Here is a 25,056-nt window from a genome sequence, read left to right as displayed (position 1 = left end):
ATGTCAAGCATGATCACCTTCATCCTGATGGTGAACCGCCAGGGTCAGACCCGACTCTGCAGGTACTACCAGCCCGTCAACATGAGTTGCAGGACGGCGTTGGAGGCCAACGTCGTCCGTGCCTGCCTAAGCCGCAATAGAGACCAGGTGAGCGCTTGCTGTGCATCACGTGCACTCGGCTTAGCAATAACCCCCGTGCTGTAAATATTCATAAATCTTTGCAGAGGATATAGAATATACATCCGGGAGTACTATACAATAGAAATGCAATACAAAAACTACATCAAAAACTTTACACCGACAAAAAACTGTGTTGCCATCTCGTGGTCAGCGGCAGAACTACACCAGAAATAAACAAGCTGCAAAACAAAATTAGAGATAGCTAGCTACTTTATTGATCCCGGGGGGAAATTCAAGAGCCATCAGTAAAATACAAAAACACACAAATTAAGTACTAACTGTACCCCCCCAAAATAAATAAAATAAATCCACAAACAGGAACCCACAATGGAATTTGTGTATGTTGGCGGCTGCACAGATTTTCTACCTTAAGAAAAGAACAAAACAGAACAGCCCTTATGTAGTAATTGTGAGATTAGTGAATGTGTTCCCAATAGTCCCCAGTTCACTTCCTGTCTGTGCCAAATCTGTCTGTCATTCCCAGTGTTCCTTTGTGGAGTACCAAGACTTGAAAGTGGTTTTCCGGCAGTACGCTGCCCTCTACATCGCCGTGGGCATCACCGAGGATGAGGTGGGTCGCCTTCAGCTCCACGCCTCCCCCGTGACTCGTCCTCACGCGCAGTAGCTGAGCTTAGCGTGAGGACTGATGATTTTCTTGCTCCCGCAGAACGAGTTGTCCATCTATGAGCTAGTACAGAACTTTGTGGAGGTTCTCGACAAATACTTCAGCCACGTGGTGAGTTGGTAAAGATGTCAGTCACATTCGTAGTATCCCACTTCCGTGTTTTTTTCTTTTTTGTACCTTTTGAAGAGCGAACTGGACGTATCCTTTCAAGTCACGTGACCTCAAACTAGTGCGTAAAAATGTACAAAAAAATATGGGTGTTCCTTGAGTCGCTGGTGTCGCAGATTATGTTCAACCTGGACCGCGTTCACATCATCCTGGACGAGATGATCCAGAACGGACGTGTCGTGGAGACCAATAAGAGCAACGTCCTCGGCCTACTCAATACCCTGGACAAGATGGCCGACGGCTGATGCCAAAAGGAGATAAACTGGAATTTTTAAACATTTTTCACCGACACGTCAACTGCTACGCTTTTGGTCGTAATGACAAAGGATGGTTCTTTGTCATTTAATTGCTGTCACGGTCAATCACGCTTAAAGTGTTCAAATGTAAAGTGGTGCAAAGTAAAAAAAAAAAAAAAAAAAATTCAAAAGCTTCTTTTTACCTTGCAAACATTTTAATGATCTTTTTTTTATGGAGCAAACACATTTTTGAAAATATTTGTTTAGCTCAAACTGCAACTTGAGTTAAATAAATGTTTATAATATACAAAGAAAATACAGGATTTTTTTTCTGTTTACCCTTCGCACACGGACAGAAACAAAAGAATGAACGAACGACCAGTGTTTGTGTCTCTGGAAAGAACCACCACGCACGCACAAAGCAATCAAAGACTAAAAACAAAAGCCAAAACAACTCAAAATGTGGTCACAAAAAAGGGAAAGACAGGACACACACATCCACACACATCCACACACATAGCGGGTGGGTGAGAATGGCTGTGGGGAGACCGACCCCCCCCCCACCACCAACCCACCAGGTCATCAGTTGAGGTGGAAGCCCTTCTCCATGGTGGCAGCCAGCAGACGTTCCCTCATGATATCCTCGGACGAGTACTCGGGCAACTTCAGGTAGTGAACGCACGTGTTGACCGACGGGTAGCTCGAGTCCGTCGCGTCCACCTGAGGGTAAAGGTCAAAAAGTTGCAGTCTCATGGAGCGGCCTTGTGCACGGAGACTTTGGCCGCTTACCTTTCTGACGATGGTGAGGCGTGGGTGCAGGTTGGCCAGGCCTCCAGGAGGCAGCGTGGAGCAGCCAGTGGTGAACTGCAGGAAGGCTTTCCTCTCGTCCGACGACATTCCGCACAGGACGCGCACGAAGCGCAGGAAGCCCGCGCTGAGTGTGGCAAAAACAAAGGGGAAAGTTTTCGCGACCCACCCACCCGAGGACGAGGAAGGGCAAGTTGTTGGGACCTGTCTCTGGTGTAGCCCAGCTTTGGCTCAGTGTAGTTGATGATGTCATCAGAAGTCCACGAAGGCGACTGGTTGCCACACAGGATCATCTGAACTTCTTTGTGGCTGAACGAGCTCAACTTCTCCATCGGGAAAACGCAGTTGAAACCCTCTGATGGCAAGGTACCACAGCACCGGCAAATCACTAACTAGCTGGCTAACTAACCAAGTAACCAGCTAAATGGTGTGTTTGTAATTAAGCAGTCAAACCACTACTCACGCAGGTGAAAAAAACCCACTAAGAAACAAAATCACAAATTCATTATCTAGTCTTCAGGGAGTTGGCAACCCTAGTGCGTTTTTTTTTTTCAAGGGCAATGAACATTCAGGAACACAGCAAAAAAGCATCCGGATGTGTTTGTATGGTGTCTCTCTTTTCCACATGTAACAAGGGGGAAAAGCGCGACGAGAGAAGCGAGCGATTTCCTCAAATTGGCATGCGGCCCATCCCTTCACATTGTCCTCACCTTTGACGTCCCCTCCTAAAAAGCAGCTAATTACCGTTGACAACCAGCATTAGCGTTCAGAGAAACCAACTTTTCCAATCCACTCTAAACCGTTGGTCCAACCAAGTATAAAATAAACAACTACCGTTTTTTTCCATGTATAATGCGCCCCCATGTATAATACGCACCCTAAAAATGGCATGTTGATGCTGGAAAAAAGCCTGTACCCATGTATAATACGCACCCAAATTTTTACTCCTACTTAAGTCTGTAAACATAAAATTATTTCAGAAAAAAGATCATCTTTGGGAACAACCGGATGTGGTTCTGCCGGTCAGTATCACTGCGCATGCGCTAGCAAACTCGATAGCGAAGAAACGTTTCGGATTTGTGTAGGGTACATTGTGACAGCAAACGAGCAGGCAAGCGTCTGATACGAGAGCATTGTGTTCGTATGGAGCGTGTTTGAAGTGAACAGCAGAGAAGAAAGCGCATCTGTAATGGCGGCCTCCGTATCCTATCCGGATTAAAAAAAATATTTAAAAAACATTTTTTTTTTTTTTTTTGTACCAATGTATAATGCGCACCCCTGATTTTAGGACGATAAATTAGTTAAATTTTGCGCATTATACATGGAAAAAACGGTAATTAGCTAACAAAAAAACACGACTTACTTTAGCTACTTTATTTCTGACCACTAAATTCCTTGTGGAAGTTAGTACATACACAAGCAAGTGCGTACCTCTGAACGCCTCCATCTGTTTCTGTATCCCCATGTGCATGCAGAAGTCAAACATTAACTCCACGTAGTCCTCGGCGTTCTCCACGGTCACCATCTACACACACCCACACTGGCGTTAGCCAGATGCAGCGCGTTTGCACGTAAAACAGGCATGCTTACCTCGTCGTCTCCGTTGGGTTTGAGGTCCACGGCCGAGAAACCGTGAACTTTGGAAGATGGACAGAACTGGAAGTTCAACCTGCGTGGGAGGAGACACGCGAGTAAGGCCACCGTTTTGCCTTACAAAGGTCAGTTAGCTTAACGCTGACGCGCAATGGAAAACGCCACTGACAGGCTAACAAAAATAGCGTCAATGGAGACACGCGAGTGAGTCCACCATTTTGCCTTACAAAAGTCAGCTAGCTTAACACTGATGCACGATGGAAAACGCCACTGACAGTCTAACAAAACTAGCGTCAATGAAGAGACGCGAGTAAGGCCACCATTTTGCCTTACAAGTCAGCTAGCTTAACGCTGATGCGCAATGGAAAACCCTACTGGCGGGCTAACAAAACTAGCGTCAAACACACAGTGGTGACCTGTTCAGCAACAAATATTAAAAAGAGAGCCAAACACTACATGGAAACACAAAATAATATTCACAGCCATGTATTGTTTATCGTCCAAGAAGAAATGCAAATTTTAAGGCAGCAGCTACAGCTTAAGTTTACGGAGCATCGGATGAACTTGTGTGTTTGTGTTTTTGTGTGTGCGTGCGCATTTGTGTGTTTGTGACAGTTGGGGTCTCAAGTCACCCGAGGTCTTCAATGCCGAGCGGGGGTCCGGAGCCCAGGGTGTTCAGAAGCGTCAGATCCTGCAGTCGCGTGTTCTTCTCGTCCTCGGACAGAATTTTACAGGTCAGGATCTGCCGCCTTTTCACTGCCAGATCCTTGACCTCCTTCAGAAAGCTGGCCCTGTGATTGGTCGACGAGAGAATGTGCTTATTTTGGCCTCATGGCCTGACCACCTCCTCAATTGCTAATCCAATGTACGTCATGGAAACCAAATTTTAAGCAAGATTTTTAAATCAAGCAGCGTCTATATGATGAACTACAGTATACAACAGTGCCTTGCGAAAGTATTCGGCCCCCTTGAACCTTTCAACATTTCGCTACATTTCAGGCTTCAAACAAAGATATAAAAAATTTATTTTTTGTCAAGAATCACCAAAAGTGGAACGAAATTTATTGGATAATTTAAACTTTAACAAATAAAAAACTGAAAAGTGGGGCGTGCAATATTATTCGGCCCTTTACTTTCAGTGCAGCAAACTCACTCCAGAAGTTCAGTGAGGATCTTTGAATGATCCAATGTTGTCCTAAATGACTGATGATGATAAATAGAATGGACCTGTGTGTAATCAAGTCTCCGTATAAATGCACCTGCTCTTTGAGACCCGGCCGTCCCTCCAAACTTTCCTCTCAAACAAGGAGAAGACTGATCAGAGATGCCGCCAAGAGGCCCATGATCATTCTGGATGAACTGCAGATAACTACAGCTGAGGTGGGAGAGTCTGTCCATAGGACAACAATCAGTCGTGCACTGCACAAATCTGGCCTTTATGGAAGAGTGGCAAGAAGAAAGCCATTTCTCAAAGATGTCCATAAAAGGTCTCGTTTAAAGTTTGCCACAAGCCAACTGGGAGACACACCAAACATGTGGAAGAAGGTGCTCTGGTCAGATGAAACCAAAATCGAACTTTTTGGCTACAATGCAAAATGATATGTTTGGCGTAAAAGCAATACAGCTCATCACCCTGAACACACCATCCCAACTGTCAAACATGGTGGTGGCAGCATCATGGTTTGGGCCTGCTTTTCTTCAGCAGGGACAGGGAAGATGGCTAAAATTGATGGGAAGATGGATGGAGCCAAATACAGGACCATTCTGGAAGAAAACCTGTTGGAGTCTGCAAAAGACCTGAGACTGGGACGGAGATTTATCTTCCAACAGGACAATGATCCAAAACATAAAGCCAAATCTACAATGGAATGGTTCACAAATAGACGTATTCAGGTGTTAGAATGGCCAAGTCAAAGTCCAGACCTGAATCCAATCGAGAATCTGTGGAAAGAGCTGAAGATTGCTGTTCACAAACGCTTTCCATCCAACCTCACTGAGCTCGAGCTGTTTTGCAAGGAAGAATGGGCAAGAATTCCAGTCTCTCGATGTGCAAAACTCAGATACCTCAAGCAACTTGCAGCTGTAATTGCAGCAAAAGGTGGCGCTACAAAGTATTAGCGCAAGGGGGCCGAATAATATTGCACGCCCCACTTTTCAGTTTTTTATTTGTTAAAAAAGTTTAAATTATCCAATAAATTTCATTCCACTTCACGATTGTGTCCCACTTGTTGTTGATTCTTGACAAAATATTAAACTTTTATATCTTTATGTTTGAAGCCTGAAATGTTGCGAAATGTTGAAAGGTTCAAGGGGGCCGAATACTTTCGCAAGGCACTGTATACCGTGTGACGCAAACAGTAGTTTAAAACAAAGTAAAAGTCACCCATACTGCAGTACTTGAGTGTGCCTTTAAGGGGCGTGACCTGGTTGGTGACGGCACAACAGCAACAATAAGCAAGTGCAGCGGGTGGAGGCGCGCGCGAGGACACCTGTGCGGGTTGACCAGCTGGAAGTCGTCCCAAGTGAGGATGCCGTGGTACCAGGCGGGGGGTTTGGGCTTGGGCGGGTCCATGATGAACTCTGACTTGGAGTCGTCGTCGAAGCTCCCCACCGAGAAGGTCTCCCGGCTCTCCTCGGTGGACGCCTCGGAGCGCACGTCGGACGGCGGCGAGCGCTCCAGGTCGGCGGCGCCCTGCGACGAGTAGAGCAGCTTGCTCATGTTGGATTTGATGTCGCCCATGCAGAGCAGCTTGAAGAAGGGTTGCGAGATGGGCAGGTCCACCAGCCGGTTGTCCTGGATGCACTTGGCCAGGAAGACGCCCAGGAAGCGAAAGAGCTTGCTGATGCGCTCCAGCTCCTCGCTGTCCTGTGGGAACGGCGCAGGGAAGAGGCCACACGAACGCTGCACGTAGTAGCCCGGCGGCTTAAGGCCACCGCCCAGGTCCACCTGTCACACAGAGGGACGTTAGCTTAGCGTTAACGTGGGAGCATTGGAAAACTGCACCAGTGAGTAAGCGTGCGTGTGTGTGAAAATGGTGAGAGCTCGTTAGAGAGTGTGAGACCCAATAAGGGAGACAAAAAAAATACGTCCATGGCGACCTGTCTGGATTCATCGTCGGGGAAGTCGTCGTCACACAACCAAATTCCCAAGGAGGTGGTCTGGAATTCCGCCGCCACCAAAGCGTAAAACTCCAAAGTGGGTCCCAGACCAGTGCCCTCCTCTCCCTGAAACTCCACCTGGACGAGACACGTGTGTCAAATACAGAACGCAGGCAGGCAGGCAAGCAGCGAGCGCTCACCTCTAACACGGACTTCCTGTCGGCGTGAATCTGCATGACGGCCTCGGCCCACTCCATCATGGTGTCACCTCGGGGCACTTTGACGCGCTCATGCTTGAGACGGCCCACCCGAAAGTCACCGGGGTCGTCCCGGCGGACGGCGGTGGATGGCCGCGACCGCTCCATGGTGGCCTCACGGCGGTTCTGCAGCCACACGATGGCCCTGCAGTACATGCACGTGAGACAAGACATTGACGCACTCCTGGCTCCTCCCGCCACAATTCTCCACCGATTTCAATAACTCTGATCTGGAATTGCCGAATGGGTCTCGAGCAGTGCGCGCGGGTCTCACCTGGAGGCTCCAAAGGCGGTGCAAGTGAAGAAGAGCTGTCGGGTCTCGAAGGGGATGAGGAAAGGACACTTGGAGGTGAGGCGCTCGCACCAGTCAGGCAGCGCGCCGCTGGCCAGGGCCAGCGGCTCCTCGATCTGCTGCAGAATCTTGGTGGTGATTTTCTTGCTGGTGAACTCGTCTGGCGAGGCGTTGAACTGCAGCTCGTCCGCGTCTGCGCTCACGCAGTCGTTCGGGTGAGGTCACGCTGAGGTTAATATGGAATGATTGGCCCCCTTCCCGTGTTTGGGTTGGGCAGCTAACTTGCATATGTAAACAAACCAATGGCATTCACCGGCATCAACTTCCACAGTCATTCAATAGAATAGCAGGCACCAAATCCTAAAGGGTGAGCCAAAAATGCCAATGACAAAGTTGTGTGCCAACCTTCTTGCAGCGTGCGGGCATTGGAGGTGCCGTCTCCCCCGATGATGTAGAGGATGCGCAGCAGCTGCAGGACATCTTCCACGCTGCAGGCGCTGTGCGCTGAGCCCGCCTTGGCCTGCGCCTCCCCGCCACAGGCCAAGATGTCACCGCCGCGCTCGCTTGGCGAGGCGCCGGGACTCGGGCCACCACTGCGGCCCACGCTGTGCTCACACACGTCCTGAAGGCAACCAGCGCATGGTTACGGTGAGGGCGCGACTCGGCGCATATTTATGCTTTGCGTATTGTGCTCCATTGGAACCAAATATCGTGCCACTTAGACATGCCGCCTCCGCCAAATACAAATCAAATATTCACGGGTGCTTTGCATTTTTATTGGTCCCGGCATGCGGCGATAGTTACCGTCTTGTCGCTTTCCTTGTCTGCGTCCTTCAGCTCTCTGTACATGATCCTGAGGCAAGGACAAAAGCGTCAAGACACGTGCGTCTTCGCACGCCGCTGCCGGAAGCTCGTGGTGCGCTCTCACGTGTAAGTTGGCTCCCAAATGCGCCGCAGCTTGTCTGTCTTGACGGCGCCGTTGCACGAGAGCTGCAGGAGCCGCTGGACGTAGAAGAAGATGGTGGACTTGTAGTCGGACAGAAGAAGTTCCACCTCCCGTGTTGCGCCCAGACCTGCCACCTGCGAGAGAGAGAGAGCGAGAGAGAAAGTGCGAGCTTAGGGGGATAAGCCTGCTCATCAGCGTCAGAGGTGTGCCACAAAGAGCTACCTTGAGAGTGAGGGCCAGGTGTGGGGACGGAGCGCACTCCACCTCCTCCTGCACCTCTGAGCAGGGAGTCCCTGAAAGCCACGACCAAGAGAGAACGTTGAGAGCGGAGCAGACATTATTGGCTTTGGGTGAAAACAAAGGCGGCCTGGGGGTGTGGTCTTTGCTTACCCGGCGAGGGGATCTCCAGGTCGGTGGTCTGCTGCACGTTGGTCCTTCCGGGCCGAGGGTCGAAGGCCGGGACCAAAGCCGAGAACTGCCTCTTGAGGACAAAGTCGTCATCCCACGTCCTTCTGCGACCACCTTTGGTCTCGTATTCCTCCTCCTCCTGCGTAAGGTCGGCAGAGCGCGCTCACTGCCCGTTTGCTGGATCTCTTCGTAGGTGCTGGCGACCGAGCGGGTGGGCGCGGCGGGCACTTTGTTGGCATACCAGGACCTCCTCGTAGTCCTGATCCTCCTGATTATCGTCCTCGTTCTCGTCGTCATCGTCATCGGGCTCTGGCAGGTCCTCCTCGTCTTCCAGCTCGGCCAGTAGTGTGTTTGCGCGGCAGCTGTCCAGGAAGTCTGCACGAATGGGGAGTTTTGCAACAGCCAAACAGAACCCAACCATTATTAGGAATTCTACTCAAATCCCCTAAGGTATTGGCGACGGAAACGGGGCCCAACAATTAGAATAGAATCCAAATTTCAAACAGCGAAGGCTACAATAATGACGACGGTGAGCTAGCTAATGCGGCTAGTTTACCCCGACGTCGACTACGTGAGGAAACTCGGCCGACAATTAGCTGCTGCGACTTAAGGATGACGCGACCCTCGGTAAAAATGCGCAAACTGACCGTAGAGCGAGAACTCAGCCTCCTGCCCTGTGTCGCTCTCGCTGGATGTGGAGGTGAGGCTGGCGGTCAAGGTGTTGCTGAGCATCTGTCCCACCGACAGACCAGTGGTCGCCGTGGCAACATTGTTGCTGCTGGTGACGATGGACGTGGACATGGTGACGGTGGAGGTGGTGCCTGTGGTGGTGAGGTTGGGGAAGCTCTGGGCGCCCATGAGGGGAGATGCTGGCAAGGCACACGGCGGCAAGGATGGTTCATATTTCAACAAGCGAGCCCTCGCAGGTCGAGTCGTTTGGATCCCGGCAACTTACTTGCCGCGCTCATGACATTGCGGCCCAGCGTGTTGGTGTTGTTGTCGCTGCTGCTGCGGCTCAGGTTCATGTTGTTGGTGGCGTTGGTGCGGGACATGTTGGGCGCACGGCGCACAAACGACTCCATGAGGCTGGCCTCGCGCGACGACAGATTGGGCACGCTGGCGCTGGAGCTCATAGGGGCACCAGCCGCCAGCAACGAGCTGACCGAGAGGCGGGCGTTGGCGGCAGAGCACAAAGGCCTCTGGGGAGGCGCGTCCTTACTTGGGGACTCTGAGACGGAGCTTACGTCCGGCGAGCTCACGCTGACCAGGCCCATGGAGATGGCTGCCGCCGGGTCGGATGGGTCTTTGGTGCCGTCGGCACCCTCCGCGGCCGAGGGCAGCACCACGACGGCTTCCTGTCGCCGGCCTTCGGAGCCGGCCCCGCCTATGGCGCCGCTGCCCTCCCGGCAGCCCGGGAGAGGCCCCTCGGTCCGCTTGTCTGGCCGCCCTCCAAGGGAGGAGCTCAGGCTGATGTCTGAGGAGGAGGCCACGCTGCACACGGAGCTGTTGCTGCCCTTGCGGCTGGAAGAGCCGACTCCGCTTAGCGCTGAGGCCCCGCCCTTGTCTGGACAGTTATTTTTCACCAGACTGCTCCACGAGGACGGCGTGGACGCGGAGTTGCCGCCGCCGGCTGCCGGGGTCGGGGAGGGTCCCAGCGCGCCAAAGGCGGGGCCTGAAACAGCGGATGAGACAGGTTTGGGTGACGGTGCTGAGGCAGCCGACTCGGGGTCGTACCCCGGAGCAAGCTTGAGGTCAAACTTCCCTTCGGCGCCCATACGGTAAGAGTTTGAGCCGCCGGCATCCCAGGTTACATCAATCCAGCCTGGATGGACAGAGACATAGGAGGACACGCACGTATGGATGTCAGAGACCCGGCAGAGAAGGCCAGAGTGAAAGAGAGAGAGGGAGGGAGGTACAGACTGAACGAAAGAGAAGGAACGAGAGAAAAAGAGAACGAGGCGCATACGACCAACAAATAGCACCGGACCACAGCGCCGGCCCGTTAAGGCCACCAACATAGACGACTGCTAGTATGCGGGGGTCTGATTAAACGCGTTTGGATCCGTAACATCCAATGTTACCGACTGACCTGGAAAAATTGCGCAAAGCGATTTTCGATCAGAGAGCCGCAACAATTCCTGTTCATTTGTAAACTGGTGCCTTGAGATACTTGCAGCCCAACTTTACCAACAGACAAGCCATCCAGTCGTTGCCGCCCCCTTGACTTGCAAAACGAGCCCTTTTGTGCCGCTTCCAGTCGAAGCTGAATGTCTTCATGCTAACACACGACGCAGATATAGGCTGACGACCGGCACCAACGGCGACATGCGAGAACGGGTCTATATTCCTCAACTGCGACTGGTAAAAAAGAAGTGCAATACAAACGTTTGTCGATTTTTTATCCGTATCTCAAGGCAGCAATGTAATCTTATTTCATCCCCGTTGACAAAAACCAGCTCCTCGTATGTTGTACATCCAATGTTTTTTCTTAAGACTGGACTAAAATGGACATTTACTAGAACCCATTTCAACATTCAGCTCGTGATATAAAATTCACTCAAGACGGCAGGGTTCTTCTACATACGAGCCACAAAGTCAAGGGCAAAATGATACTATGCCCAAGCGCCGCCAACAAGAGTTGTCTCAAATGAGGCGTTGCCACCCACGGTGAAGCTTTGCCACAGCCGGGCGCGCGTCTATGGGTGCAGCCTTAAACAAACAGGCGGCTCGAGCGCCATTGTGGTCCGGTGACGGGGAGCACATGAACAAACAGCAGAAGACATTTGAGATCATCATCCTTCACGGCAACAAACTGAGCAAGGGGAGGAGCCTCGGGAAGACGAGCGGAGCAGGTGCATAATTGGCTTGCGTTACAACCGTGTGGCTCCGGCAGCCAATAGATTTTTTTCTCTTTTAGGTGCGCGACAAAGCTTCATCTGCGCCAGCTGTTCTTACCATTGTGGGCCTCTCCGGTGACGGTGCCCTCGCCGGCCGGGTTTCCATCTTGGTCACGCCACTTCCAGTCGATGCCGCGCACCACCCGCGCGCCCGGCACAATGTATTTCATCACTTGAGAGCGGAAGAGGCGGCGCTGGCGCCGCAGGTTGGCCTCAGCCTCCTTTACGGCTTTGCCTGCGGGGGTCAGCAGTTAAGTGTCGCGCGTCGTCATTGTAAGCCTCGATGAGTCGCACTTGCGGCCATGCTGAGGTGCTCACCTAGTTGGTCCTCGCAAACGGCAGTGACTGTGCCGTAGAGTTCCAGGCCCGACAAAGACAAGTAGTGCGTCTGGGCGCTGGCGTTCTTGCCCATCTGCTTAATGCGGATGTGCCTCCAGCCCTGCTTATCATCTTTGGACGGGTCCAGGGGCCAAGTAGCCGTTGACCTGAACACGTAAATCGGTCACGGAGGAGTCTTGCGTGGCCACCGTCATGTGCCAAAAAAGCTTACCCCGGCTCGTTGAGGCTGCAGTCGTCCACGTGCGTGTAAAGCGTGCTCCAGTTCTGACCGTCTTTGGACACCTGGAAGACCCAGCTCCTCAACGCTGAGCGCCCATAACCCCTGAACCGGGACAAAGAATGAGCAGATGACAGCAGCGTGACGGCAAAAAGGCTTCTTTCCTATCGACCTTAAAGGGAGGCATGCGTAGAACTTGCAGGGACAAACAAAAATAACTAAACTGCAGCACAGCAAACTGTGGAAGAATTTGAATACGTTGCCAAGGCCAGCTGAATGAAGCCCATTCCGATTGGCCGGGGCGTCTTTGTTTGGCTTGCGTACCTGGCGTGTCTCAAGGTGTAAGCCGAGGGGATGAGCCAGAGGCCGAGGTCGACGGCGAACCAGGCGTTCTTGTCGTCGTTGGTGTGGCAGTTGAGGGCGGAGCCGTCCCGACTGAGGATGTCTTCGAGACGGCCATAAGGCAGGTTGCGCCCTTCCGATGACGTCACCACCACCAGACCGTAGGCGGCGGGGTTGACCCACTCGTAGGCCGTCCTGCGGGGCAACCGATCCGTTGACGGCTGGCGTCACGGCCAACGGCGAATGTAAGAGGCCACGACTTACTTAGCGTTGGTTCCGACCCAATAGATGACGCCGTTCTCGTCAAAGTCGTGCTGATGCCTAAAGGCAAAGGTCTGGCCTTCCCGCAGCTTCCTGACGAAGACGAAGGAGGAGCGCTCAAAGTCGTACCACTGCTTGGCCACCTGCGCTCACGCCGAGGGAGAGCCAGAAATGAGAATCCAGCAAGGTGGCGGCCAGCACCAGGTCGACTGTGGGCTGACCATCTTGAGCAAGTATTGCTCCAAAGATTCCACGGTGGCCAGCGGTTCCATCTTGAGCATGCGGCCCGTCCGATCGATCAGGGCCGTCTCGCCCGGAGCTCGCTCCAAGCGGAAGCGCAAGCGTCTGGTCAGAATCTGAGAAGGCGATGCGGAGGGTGGCCAACGTGACTGTGACGACCGACTGTGGAGCCGTTGAGAGTGCGTGACCCACCTGCAGGTTGTAGGCAGAGCCGGGAGTGTCATACAGGTGCAGCGGCAGCCGCTCGATGGACTCCAGGACAGCAATTAGCTTGCGGATTAAGGCGACAGCTGGCCGGCTGCGCGCAAACACAGACGCATTCTTCATGCAGTGGCTTTTGCTCACACAAACGTTGCTTTGTTATGGGAGGTCCGGCCCATCACGTCGTTACCTTTCGTCGTCTTCGTTCTCGCTGAAGGCCGCTTTGAAGACATTGATCCTCTCCATTAAAGGCTTCCGATCGGGTTTCGGGTCCACGTCAACACTCTGAACAAAGCAGCACCGTCGATTGTGTGTGAGTGTTTGTGTAACCTGATGACAGTGAGCAACAGCGCGGCTCAGCTTGCGCAACAGTGTTTGCGTGAGACTAAGTCTACGGAAAATTTTGTGTTATCCGAATCCCACAATAATGAGAGTACCTTGATTGAGGTTGCCTGGCCTAAGTGCTTATGTTCAGCCAGGCAACGGTCAAGCCGAACGCGGCAAGACCCACGTGTTACTGTTGGAGCCAACGCAGACTTCAAAACAAAGGCAAGGTACCCAAAAAAAGGAACAGCCATGCCTCAGCACGCTTTTTCCTTCAGGCAGCGCGTTGTCACATCTCTTCGACTTGTGACCACAATCATGGCATATTTCTTAGCGCAAATATTTATCTATATCATGATTACCTGATGAAAAGCAAACACTTGTATTTCTGCTTCTTCTTCACCTGAGCAGAATTGTCAGTGTAATTTTTATAATCCACATACTCGCTCATTCAACACAAGTTTGACTGGGATAGCAAATTGTCGGATGGCGGCAGTGTGTGTGTGTGTGTGTGTGTGTGTGTGTGTGTGTGTGTGTGTGTGTGTGTGTGCGCGCGTGCACCCAAGTGCGCCAAAGAGTGCCTTTGTGCCTGTGTGACTGACGTTGAGCACGATGAAGAGGGCCTGCACCAGGCCGCTGCTGCACATCTCATAGGGTGAAATAGTGTTCTCGTCTTTGAGCACCACAATCAGGTTCTCCAGGGCCGTCTTCATCAGGTCCCTCCACGTGTTCTCCCCTTCAACGCACTGACATTGAACGCAGGCATGCACAATGACAAAGGTTATTGTCAGCAGCAGCGGGGCGCCGACAAGGCGTGATGCTGAGCACCTGTCTGTTGGTGTGCAGCTCCCAGGAGGACTCCAGCTGCGTGGAGATGTTTCGGAGGGTGACCACAACGCCCCTGGGCATGCTCTCCACCGCCTTGAAGTGGTCGTCATACAGCTCCCTGGCCATGCTCTTCACTTTCTGCTTGGTCTTTTCCAGCTTGGACTTGAGTTTGCGACCCCGTTTGCCCGTCCAACCCGTCACAAACTCTGAACCTGCACAAAACGGCAGAACAGCCGGTGTTGGAGCTCCCTCAGCTTGATGCACATTGTTGCCTCATCCTCCGAAATGAAGACAAGAGCGTTCTCACCTAGCGAGGTCTCGGCGGTGAAGGAGTGTTTGGTTCCCCGGTTGGACTCAAAGACAAAGCCGGGCAGGTCCTCCTTCAAGATGGTGGCCTGCTGGCCGTCCGAGTTGTGAATGGCGATCTCGCCGTCCTTCAGGCACATCAGTGACCAGTTGCCCACCGTCAGTTTGGCGGGACCCAGACCGGACAGGACTGGCTGGCTGGACGTGACGGGCTTCACTTGACTCCTGGCACGCTGTAGCTTCTCCAGGAACTCGCTGCGAGACTCTTTGGGAGAAAAAAAAAAGAAAAAGGTGGTCAAATCACTCAAGCGGCTTTTGTTCTTGTACGGCTGGTTTTGGCATTACCAGAGCTGTCGGAGCCACCCTCGGGGCTGCCGCTGGAGTACATGGTGGCCAGCTTGCCGTCAAGGATGAAGCGGAACCAGCCATTGGAGCCATTGGACAGCTCTAGGGCGGCGGCGTCCGACCAGATGTATAGACAGTCCCGGCCCCTGATGATGGACCAGTCCCGCCAGTGGTAAGGCTTTCCTTGGAGGATCTCCCGGGCATCCTCCTGGGCTTCCTCCTCCTGTGCGCACACAATTATGGGTCAAAGTCTTCCGCTGTCCGTCACCCTTCCTCACTCCCTCGACGCACCTTCTCAGCTTTGACCTCATCCTCGTTCTCGTCGTCCGACGTGGGTCCGGCCAGAGTGGACACCTTGTTGATGACGCCCAGTCGAGCTAGCTGGTCCAGAAAAACATCTCCCCCTTTGTCCACCAGGTCTCGGATGATCTGCAGCGCCAGCAGGTGTCCATCGTCGTCATCCTGGGTTGGGGGAGAAAGGCATTCGTTTCATTGGGGCCCGCTCCATCCAAATGGCAAGACGGGGTTACCTCCTGGTCCAGCACGGTGGCGGTGATCTCCACCAGAACAGTGGGCAGATTGTGGCCCGCCTCGCCGTCGCAGACTTCCTTCAGCAGCAACTCGCCGCTGTAGTGGACCATCTTTCGGATCAGGGCCAGGCTGGCTTTCCTGATACAAACAAACACTTGAGGGAGTAAGTCACTGGAAAAAGTACGTCGATTCAGTGAGCCAATCAGGTGAGCAATTCCACCTGATGGAAGGCAGCATGGTCTGCTGGAAGGTTTGTGCAAAAACAGGCAACAGTCTCTTCAGGTAGACTGGTGCCATTTCGGGGTCTCCTTTCGGCTCGCCTCCTTCGTCCTCCTCCTTGCTGACGTCTTTCTTCTTCTTGTCATCGCTCTTGTTTACTGGACACATCCAGTCACCTGACGCACACACAAACACGCACTCGTCAGGTCGGGAGAATGCTATGGTGGCTCTTTTCTCGCCACGCGAGAGACTGACCCGGAGACTGCAGTATGGCCACGACCTCGCTGTGGCCTCGCTCCCTGGCCTTATCCAGGGGGGTCTTTCCATCTTCATCCCTCAGGTCAGGATTGGCGCCGTGACGGAGCAGAGTCTGCGTACAAGTGCACGCATGCATGCACGCACCATTTAGACCAGGCGCTGTTGAGCGGCGCCTTCCACAGTGTCGGGTTGCTACCTTAGCCACTTGCGGCCGCCCGAAACAGGCAGCGTAGTGCAGCGAAGACGACCTCTGTCCTCGGTTGACATCGGCACCACGCTCACACAGGAACTCCACCTGTTGGCAAGCAAAAGAAGCGGGATCAATAGCGGGCACATTTGCGCTGAGCTTTGTGGCTCCTTTACCATTTCCTGCGTGCCGAAGGCAGACGCCCAGTTGAGGAGGGTCTGACCCACGTCGTCCATGAAGTTCACCTCGAAGGCTGCCAACAGTTTAAAATCTCATTTCAGTCGCACCAATGCCGCCCTTTTATGGAGCCTATCAAATGCTCAGATTTGTGACAAAAGCGCCTCAACTTCTGTGTGTGCCGCCATGAGACGGCGCTTGGGCACCATCTTGCAAGAACATTGCCGATTTAACTTGAAAAGCCCTGGTGAGTCTGTACAGCCACGGCGTTCTCGGCCGGCGCCCTCACCTCCCGTGTCGATGGCGTCAATGAGCGCATCCGTGTCTTTGCTGCGAATACAGTCGATGAGCTGCCGGTGGGATCGTTCTCCCGAGCTGTCCAGGCGCCGCAGGCAGGGGATGCGGCTGGAGGAGCCCGCCGCGGACTTGGGCAGCGCCTTGCGGCCCTCAAACAGGAGCACTAGCAGCAGGTCCACCAGGCGCATGGTGTCCAGCACGCAACGCTCATCCCCGCCCAGCGCGCACTCCATGGAGTTGAGCAGCGCGGAGCGTAGCAGGTCCTGTTGGCATCAAAACACTGCGGTGAGCCTCGAGCTGAACTGAGCCTCGCCGAGTTTGAGGAGGAGGGCATGTGCTGAGTGACAGAGAGCCGACCAGCGGTCGGCAGAGGTAATCCCATAAACTGGAGCGGCACGAGGACGTACGTGGGTGACGAGCGGCGAGCCTCGGCACAGCGTGGACAGCAGGCTGACGATGGTGGACACTTGGTTGCTGAGCTTTGAGTCGGGGGTGGAGGGGGCGGCGCCGGCCAATGGGCGGCCAGGCTTGCAGGCGGAGGAGGGGCCCGGCGCGGCGCCACCACCCGCCGCTGCCATGCGCGACAGGAGCTCCTCCGTCAGACCGTGCTTGGCCAGTGGGGCCGGATCCACCCCACGACGCGTGAAGCGGTCAGCCAGTGAGGCAAAGCAGCGCAGGGCGCCGTCCGACACCTGAGCGCAAGCAGACAATTCAATCAAGCCGGCCTTCCCGGAAAACAAATCCAATCTGCCCGAGCAACTGCAGTCGCTTGGAATTGTGTTGAGGAGGCGGGGCGGACCTGGTGGTCTTCGTGCTTGAGGAGGCTGGACAGAGACTCCACGCAGGTCTCCAGGGAAGTGTCCTGGGGCTCCATCTTGCCGCAGAGGCGCGACACCACCGCCATGGCCGAGTGCAGCGTGTCTTTGTGCACCAGGTGGCCGCTGTCACGAATGAAGCTCAGCACGCAGTTCAGGCCGCCCGCCTCAAACACGGCACCAGACTCCCTGGTGCAGATCAACTCCAGGACCTACAACAGCAAGTCCACTCCATTGACTGGATCAGCTTTGGCTGGATCAACTTTGGAGGCTCCACATGCAACACAGCACTCAGTCAATCTTTTAGCAACAGTGCAACACAACGTGCAACTCGCGCTACTAAACACTCCCAATCGCCGACTCCAGCCTTGCATTTCAGAGACTCTCCATGCTTGCCTTTCGAGCCCCAGCTGAAAATTAATATAGGGGCGGCTCACTTTCAAATTGTCGTATCACGACTCCTCACAGGATGTTTTTCAAGAAGTTGCCGTGATTTTTGTTCTGGAGAAGGCTGAAACTTCCACTATTTGAAGTACAAGGCCTCAAGGCATCGCCATACTACAAGTCATTTTTCAAAACACTTGATGGTTTTTCATCTTGCCGGTAGTTAACTTTAATCTAGCTCACTCCATTATATGGTGGAGCCCGGCTACTTGGGTGTTAGTGGGGGGTTGGTAAATCAGTGGCTTGGTAAATCAGTGAATAGATGAATCTGCAAGTATGTGGGGCCTTAGTCAAACCTAAACAAAGACTTCATTTTATTCTCTTCCAAACAAGTAAATGGCGCGGAGGCCCGTATGTTACCCTTTGGCGCCCCGCCTCACCTTGACGCACTGCTCGGCCAGGTCCCTGCTGGTCCTGTTGTTGAGCTCCACCACCACCAGGCGGTTGCACAAGGCTTTAATGGCGCCGTCCACACCAACGATCCTGCGCGTGCACTCGGCAGACACATCTAGGTAGTATGTGATGGCCCGGGCCGTCACCTCCAGAACGTTGTCGGGGGCACTCTCGTCCAGGAAGATCTTGCACAGCGCCGGTAGGAAGGTCCGCGGGGGGCACCTGGACAAAGGCCGGCATGCGTCCTTGAGCAATGAGAACCCTAACCTCTCCCCGGCCCCCCCACTCACGTTTCGAAGCATCGGTCCACGTTGTCAGACATGAGCAGCAGCATGCAGAGCTGCTCCAGCGCAATAAGCTGCATGTCGCGCTCATCGCCCTGACCCATCTGGAGCCACTCGAGCAGGGTGTCGGGGTCCACGTCTGCCATCGCACCTCACCGCTGAAATGTCAAAACATACGGCTTTGCGCAAAAATCAACAAACTAGCCACTTTTACTTACAACAAAATAGAGCAAGCATAACGTAGCACGCACGCTGGGACTCTTGACCACGCAACATGAAACAAAGAAGAAAGAAAAGGTGACCTACCTACCCACCCACCTGGATGGCTCTAGGCCAATCAGTGCTCGCGTTGCTCGGGTTGTTTGGGATTCATCCAAGCCAGCAGAAAGCGGGAAGCGGCTCTCACAGGGAACAAGCGCACAGCCTGGCAGACACACGCAAATGTTCCATCAAAGATGTTGTTCTCCAAAGGTTGTCACTGCCTTTTACTCTGGGAAGCAAATGGCCAGTGGGGCATGTTAATTTCCGATGCAATGCATTGTGGGGGAAGGGGCGGTCACGGAAGGGCATGCTGGGAGATTTGGATGGCGGCTTTAGTTTAAGTCCGGAATAGCTGCAACACCAAATCAGATTTGCTTCTCATGAGCGCTGCACGCTGCTGGTAGGCGCTGATGACCCTTTTCTCTTCTCTTCTTTTGGTTTTCCCCCCTCAATTTACTATTTAACTTTGAACTGAAAATATGCCTCTAAAAACACCAGCACCCCAGAAACCATGACAAAGCGTGCATTTCCGCGAAGAATTGGTTATTGTTATAGAAAAATTATCCCTCCCTCTCTCTCTCTCGTGATTTAAATATTACAAATAATACAAAATCCACTTTTTGGGCTTTTAAATTAATTTCTATGTGTACATATTTGGGGTCTCCAAGAGTGTAGATAAGTGTAACACAGTAATCCCTCTTTTATCGCGGATGATTGGTTCCAAAAACCACCCGCGATAAGTGAAATCCGCAAAGTACGGTCACCAACAAGAAGTTACCGGAAAGACGCTAATTCGCGATCATGCTAACACACGAAAACGGACTTCTAAAGGAATGCAAACGAACATTCGGAGCAATACTAATTTGTCCTAATTTCCTCAATTCATAAGTTTTATTTTGACTTTTAAATGTTTTTTTTAATTTGGAAAAAAAATCTGCGATGTAGTGAAGCCGCGATAAACAAAACGTGAAGTAGCAAGGGATCACTGTATTTCCCTCCAGGTGCAGCAGAGATACTTTTATGATCTGTTTGAGGGGCTATGTTTCTACTCTGTTCAGTTTTCTCCGTTATCTATTATGTATTTTTATCTATTACGTCACATCCGTTGGGGCTAGACAAACCAAACAAGGGAATGAGTGTTTGGCAAACGTAAATCCGAGTCAAAAACATGGCGGGTTTGCGAATCCGCTGTTCCCATTACAAATACAGTGGAGCTTTGGTTTTCGACCACAATACGTTCCAGAAGGCTGTTCGAGAAGTGAATAGTTCGAATTCCGAATCATGTTTTCCAATTACAAATAATTTTTTTTTAAGCATTTTTTCATTTGCGCATATTTGTCCAACCGTGCAACCGTAGCGCGTTGCCGAACGCGCAACTGCACCGCGCTAGTCGCATTATTGTGACAGAGCCGTCACGGAAATTTAGAAAATATTTTTAAAGTCCTGATGTACTTTCCAAAATGTAAGTGGACCTAAGTGCGCAGGGAGCTTAATTTTGTCCGTTCGCCCGAACCCGCAACAGTAGCGCGTCGCCGACCGCGCAACTGCACCGCGCTGGTCGCATTATTGTGACAGAGCCATCGCTAAAATTTTGAAAATATTTTTAAAGTCCTGATCTACTTTCCAAAATTTAAGTGCACCTAAGTGCGCAGGGAGCTTAATTTTGTCCGATCGCGCAACCGCAGCGCGCCGGGCGCTCACTGTCGCATTGCTTTAAGAGCGTCTTTGTGTTTTAGGATGGCTTTACTGCTCCCATTTGCTTTCTTTGGAGGCATGATGAGGGGTTAATACAATCCTCAAAGTAACGAAAATACAATAACAACGGAGTCAGTCGGCATCTGGGCCGCGCGGTCGGGTTTCCTCGGGTCCTCCCGGCTCATCACCCGAGGTTCGACCTCTGAATTTTGTTCGACAACCGAAGCAAAAAAGTCTAGAATTTTTTGTTCGAATTCCGATTATTTCGAGAACCGGGACGTTCGGAAACCAAGGTTTGACTGTAAAATAAATAGATGCAGCTCCCTGACAAGTGCCGCTATTTGAGCTCATTTTATAACAGTCCTGCGGGATATACATGACGTGTGTGTGTGGTGACATTATTTACTGTAAACCTCTGCCGTTTACAAGCTTCTACCCAGCGAAAGCATTTCTCTCGGCCAATCCACGGCTTTGGAAAAGATATGAAGAAAACTCCCCTCATATATCCCAAGTCGCTCCGGCAGACACCAAAGCAGCAGTGTTTGGTTGCAACCATGATAGGTCCGTTTATGTTATTTCTGATAGAAAAATAGCGAGTTGGTCCTTTTCACTCCAGCTGTTCACTACCTGTGCGGCTCGTGTTTGTCCGACCACAGCGCATGCGCAGTTTACTGTTCTAAAAATAGTAACTCTGGGGTAATTGTGACAAGCCCCATTGCATCGAAGGTGCTGTTTTATTCTTGGGGAACACAATAATATGTTAAATGCATTCGTTAGCTTACTTTGCAGCTTGACTCCAGTGCTTGTTTACAACACGTGTTCATAAATATTGTGAGGGGATTTATTACGTGTTATGTATGTATGTGTATGTATGGACAAGTCTTCCGTTGACATCTTTTAATCAATCAAAAAGTTTGCAGCGCAAGTAATCGCTACCTCGGCTAAAAAAACTACAAATATGTCGACTGGAAAAGGAGAGGCACATCTTGCGGCATGTGAAGTATCTAATTTGCATTTAAAGAGACTGCACCAAAATGGCTTGCTCTGAGCTGCACCTCAGAACAAGAAGAAAGGAGGGACCTGTGTTGCGAGCAAAACAAGGAATTCATACAAAAGCATCACTGTTCCACTTTATATAGACCACAACTTAATGAGTAAAACGTAAAACAATAGAATTTATTACCGTGATGTGTGGGCTTTAACAGTTCGCTCATATTCCAACATGTGCGGTACATGCTGCTTTTCAGCTTCGCAGCAGCTTCCATGGTCTCCGGTCGGGACACTTTTAAAATCAAGACAAGCGACTCGATGGGATTTTGCTTGCGTACTTTGCTATTTAAGATCGCCGGCCCAGATTCATTTTGGACAAGACTATCAGGACAAGTCCACTCTTAACACATCTCAGACAGAAAGATCTGTTCAGAGGTCAATCTATCATGCGTTGTCCTTGATCGAAACAGAGACTTGTCCAAAACCACGAGGCGACATTTGGGAGTTGAGTCCCAGTTCCCTTCAAAGAGTGACCTGGACACAGCTCTCCGGTGTTACAACCACAAACCGGTTATCACTTTCTAAGTTTAGCGTAGGGTGACTAGACGTCCTCTTTTTCCCGGACATGTTCTACTTTTGAAACCTAAAATAATCTCCGGGGGGAATTTCAAAATCGTCCAAGATTTTATCGGACTGCCTCAAACATAATACATGTACAGTACATTGTCAATAGAATTGCCACTCCGTTCCATTTCACTCAATTCCAGGTTTTTCAGTATCGTTCGCAAATAAGTCACACCCTTCTCCTGAAATCTAGTCACTTTGCTACAAAGTAGGATGGGCTGGACAGTCTACACCGAGTGTTTACAAGCAGTGCCGGAACAAAAATGCACGTTTACGGAGGAGTTAAATAAAAGATTTCCGGTGCTTTCACCAGGGTCGTGATCAATGTTCCCTCTAAACTGCGCGCGTGCGCAATCGTGAGTGACAGGTGTCCAGCCAATGATACGATACGGTTCACTTACAGTACGAAGCCAATCATGGCATTGACGCTGCTTGCGTCTGGGCCCTGCCTATATGCGCCGTGCAGGTTAGCTAGCAAGTTAATTGATGCTAATACAAACCCCGCATCATGGCGAAACGAACAGGCGGCGATACATCCACTCACCAAGCCACAGTAAAAAAGAAATGCAGTTCTTTTAAGATGGAATGGCTGTCGGAGTATGTGCAAATTGAAGAAAAAGTGGTTAAATTGGGTGAGATTTTTTCTTTTTCAAGTGAGAAAGGTCTACTTAGATGTGAGGAGCTAAAGGAGATCTCACAGCTTGTGGATATTTGTGCTACATTTCAAGCTTCCAGTGCCGACTGTGAAAGAGGATTTAGTTTAATGAATCATATCAAAACAAAATGCAGAAATCATTTTGAAGTGACACATTTGGACCAGCATGCGCATAAAGTCAAAGCAAGAAGCAGACGAAGCCATCAACCTGGACAAAGTGTACAACCATTGGAGAAGTGAGAAGGACAGACGTGAAAAATAAGGTAAAATTTAAGTCAGATTTGTGCATATTCTAGTGACGGTTATTAAGATTTTGTCTTTATGGATATTAATCATTAAATGCTGTTACTATTAGATCATTTATGGGTAGTAGAAATGCCAAGAAAAACTGTGTAATTAATTATTTTACAGACAGTGTTACAGGAATTTGCACTGTATCACAAGCTACAGCACAAGTCATTGTGCAAAATGTGAATGTTTTAATGTGAGCAAAATGTTATGTCTGAAAGGTGTATGTCTCATATTTTCCAGAATAGGACCTTCAGCCAGGCCAAAGCTTCCCATGGCCAAAGCAGGACTCTTCCCATAGCCAAAGCAGGACTCTTCCCATGGCCAAAGCAGGACTCTTCCCATGGCCAAAGCAGGACTCTTCCCATGGCCAAAGCAGGACTCTTCCTATGGCCACAGCAGGACTCTTCCCCATGGCCAAAGCAGGACTCTCACATACTGTATAACATCTACACATCCCATTTTTCAGATTTATGTCTTTTTTTAAGTGGACCAAATTACTTATTTAAAAAATAAAGCGTGCATATCTGATGTTGCTCACAGTAGTCCTCAGTTTGCTCAGGGAGCTTGTGTGTATGCCCAGATACATGAAAAATTAGAGGGAACATTGATCGTGATGCTTATGAAGCCCAGTGCTTGACATGCAAGGTAGGCAAATAAAGGTGCCAACGCAAGAGGAGGACTTTTTTTTTCTTCTTCAAATGGTGCACCGATGGCCGTATTTTTTTTTACTTAGTGTACCACTATATAACTAAAAAATGTCAGTGTACACCTGTTTTTGTTATTGTATCTATGTTGTTTTGTGTGTAAATATGTTTTAGTTATTGTATATATCTTGTTTTGTGTTATTAAGGCCAATAAATGCAATTGCTATACTGACACCATGTCATTTGTGTCAAAAAGAATACCCCAAAATAATGCACAAACCGTGCTAGCTGTCCTGTTGTGCTGGCACGTTTTTATTTTATCGTGTGGCCGCCTCGCCGCTTCCATCACACTCGACTAGTGGTCACAAACGCGCTCCAGCAAGTGTGCATGTAGGTTTAGCATGTTACCATCTCAGACTGATGGGCCGCTAGCGTCAACCAACAACATTCCGTCATAATCGCTCTTGTCAAGCCACTTGACTAAACCGCGAGTACTCGAAAAACCCCAAAACAACCGACGAGGACAAGTGCACATGTTTCATAAGTTTTCCCACGCACATTAGAGGGTCGAATTGCCTTGAATTAGCCGGTTAGCTCGTGGCAAGCTTCGCGCTAGCTTACCCGGAGACTAAGCAGATTTAACAATTGTTTACATGTTCACATAACGCTGTCATATTGGCGTGTTAAATCCACGCACGTGTTTTACCAAACCTGCAGCCACCGACAACGAATGCGACAGTGACGAGTCAGGCTCGGGGTTAGTCGAGGTGACCGCGGACAAAAACACGGGCGGCCTCATGCCTCGGGTCTCGAGTTCCAAGAGAGCCAGCAGGCCGCGACGCAGCCGCCGGATAGCAGACATAAGCCGGCCCGAACACTCACTCTGGCTTTTCTTGACGTGTGCGCGTGTGCATGGGTGGGTGTGCGTGCGTGTATGTGTGCGCGTTGGGAGGGGGATAGTCGCTCCTTACCGCGGGGAAGGAGAAAAGTATCACCGACACCCGTGGGTTGCGTTCCTTTCCAGCGAGGTGCTTCAAGGAGGTCAGCGTGGACCGAGCGGACGGCAGCCCGGAAAACAACACACAAATTCACGCACGCTAACACATGCGCACACAACACACACAAACAGTGGCAAGAAATGGAGTGGAGCGGTGCCCACGGGCCGTGCGACGTTCAAGTACCGCTTGTCCACTGGGAACTATTATACACGCTGACGACCGCCATGTTTTTTCAATTGTCATGGCCTGGTTTAATATTTGCGCGGCGGTATGAAGACATTTAACAAATTGTGGAGTAAGCATGGACTTCTTTGGATGAATAATAAATGATAATGAAAACGATCAGTCCTCGGTATTGGTGAGTCACCTTGGAAATACCCCA

General features: G+C 51.1%; 2 protein-coding genes across 2 annotated transcripts; one reads left to right on the top strand and one right to left on the bottom strand.

Moving 5' to 3' along the window:
- ap4s1 (adaptor related protein complex 4 subunit sigma 1) lies at positions 1 to 1,404 on the top strand. Its single transcript, XM_061302108.1, has 5 exons — positions 1 to 147; positions 665 to 751; positions 848 to 916; positions 992 to 1,003; positions 1,090 to 1,404. Exons 1-5 carry the CDS (start codon positions 1 to 3, stop codon positions 1,216 to 1,218), a joined length of 444 nt encoding a protein of 147 aa, XP_061158092.1. The 3' UTR covers positions 1,219 to 1,404.
- hectd1 (HECT domain containing 1) lies at positions 1,403 to 24,815 on the bottom strand. The gene is made up of 43 exons (XM_061302106.1): positions 24,648 to 24,815; positions 18,823 to 18,940; positions 18,523 to 18,674; positions 18,220 to 18,454; positions 17,380 to 17,607; positions 16,988 to 17,272; positions 16,573 to 16,843; positions 16,283 to 16,359; positions 16,116 to 16,214; positions 15,917 to 16,031; positions 15,663 to 15,837; positions 15,442 to 15,580; positions 15,203 to 15,373; positions 14,912 to 15,134; positions 14,568 to 14,831; positions 14,261 to 14,472; positions 14,035 to 14,178; positions 13,299 to 13,393; positions 13,100 to 13,205; positions 12,889 to 13,023; positions 12,671 to 12,810; positions 12,389 to 12,601; positions 12,059 to 12,169; positions 11,827 to 11,993; positions 11,567 to 11,743; positions 9,567 to 10,433; positions 9,259 to 9,480; positions 8,853 to 8,986; positions 8,594 to 8,750; positions 8,426 to 8,496; positions 8,186 to 8,337; positions 8,062 to 8,110; positions 7,663 to 7,879; positions 7,240 to 7,450; positions 6,909 to 7,110; positions 6,709 to 6,846; positions 6,099 to 6,556; positions 4,242 to 4,400; positions 3,607 to 3,685; positions 3,448 to 3,541; positions 2,221 to 2,371; positions 1,999 to 2,143; positions 1,403 to 1,929 (listed from the first exon to the last, which is right to left on the bottom strand). The coding sequence occupies exons 3-43, from the start codon at positions 18,660 to 18,662 to the stop codon at positions 1,792 to 1,794; spliced, it is 7,566 nt and encodes a 2,521-aa protein (XP_061158090.1). The 5' UTR covers positions 18,663 to 18,674; positions 18,823 to 18,940; positions 24,648 to 24,815; the 3' UTR covers positions 1,403 to 1,791.
- Positions 24,816 to 25,056: the final 241 nt, after the last annotated feature.

This window comes from Syngnathus typhle, linkage group LG16 (assembly GCF_033458585.1).
Source record: "Syngnathus typhle isolate RoL2023-S1 ecotype Sweden linkage group LG16, RoL_Styp_1.0, whole genome shotgun sequence".
Taxonomy (NCBI): domain Eukaryota; kingdom Metazoa; phylum Chordata; class Actinopteri; order Syngnathiformes; family Syngnathidae; genus Syngnathus; species Syngnathus typhle.
The sequence above is the reverse complement of the archived record's forward strand: the minus strand, read 5'-3'. Positions and strand labels throughout refer to the sequence as shown.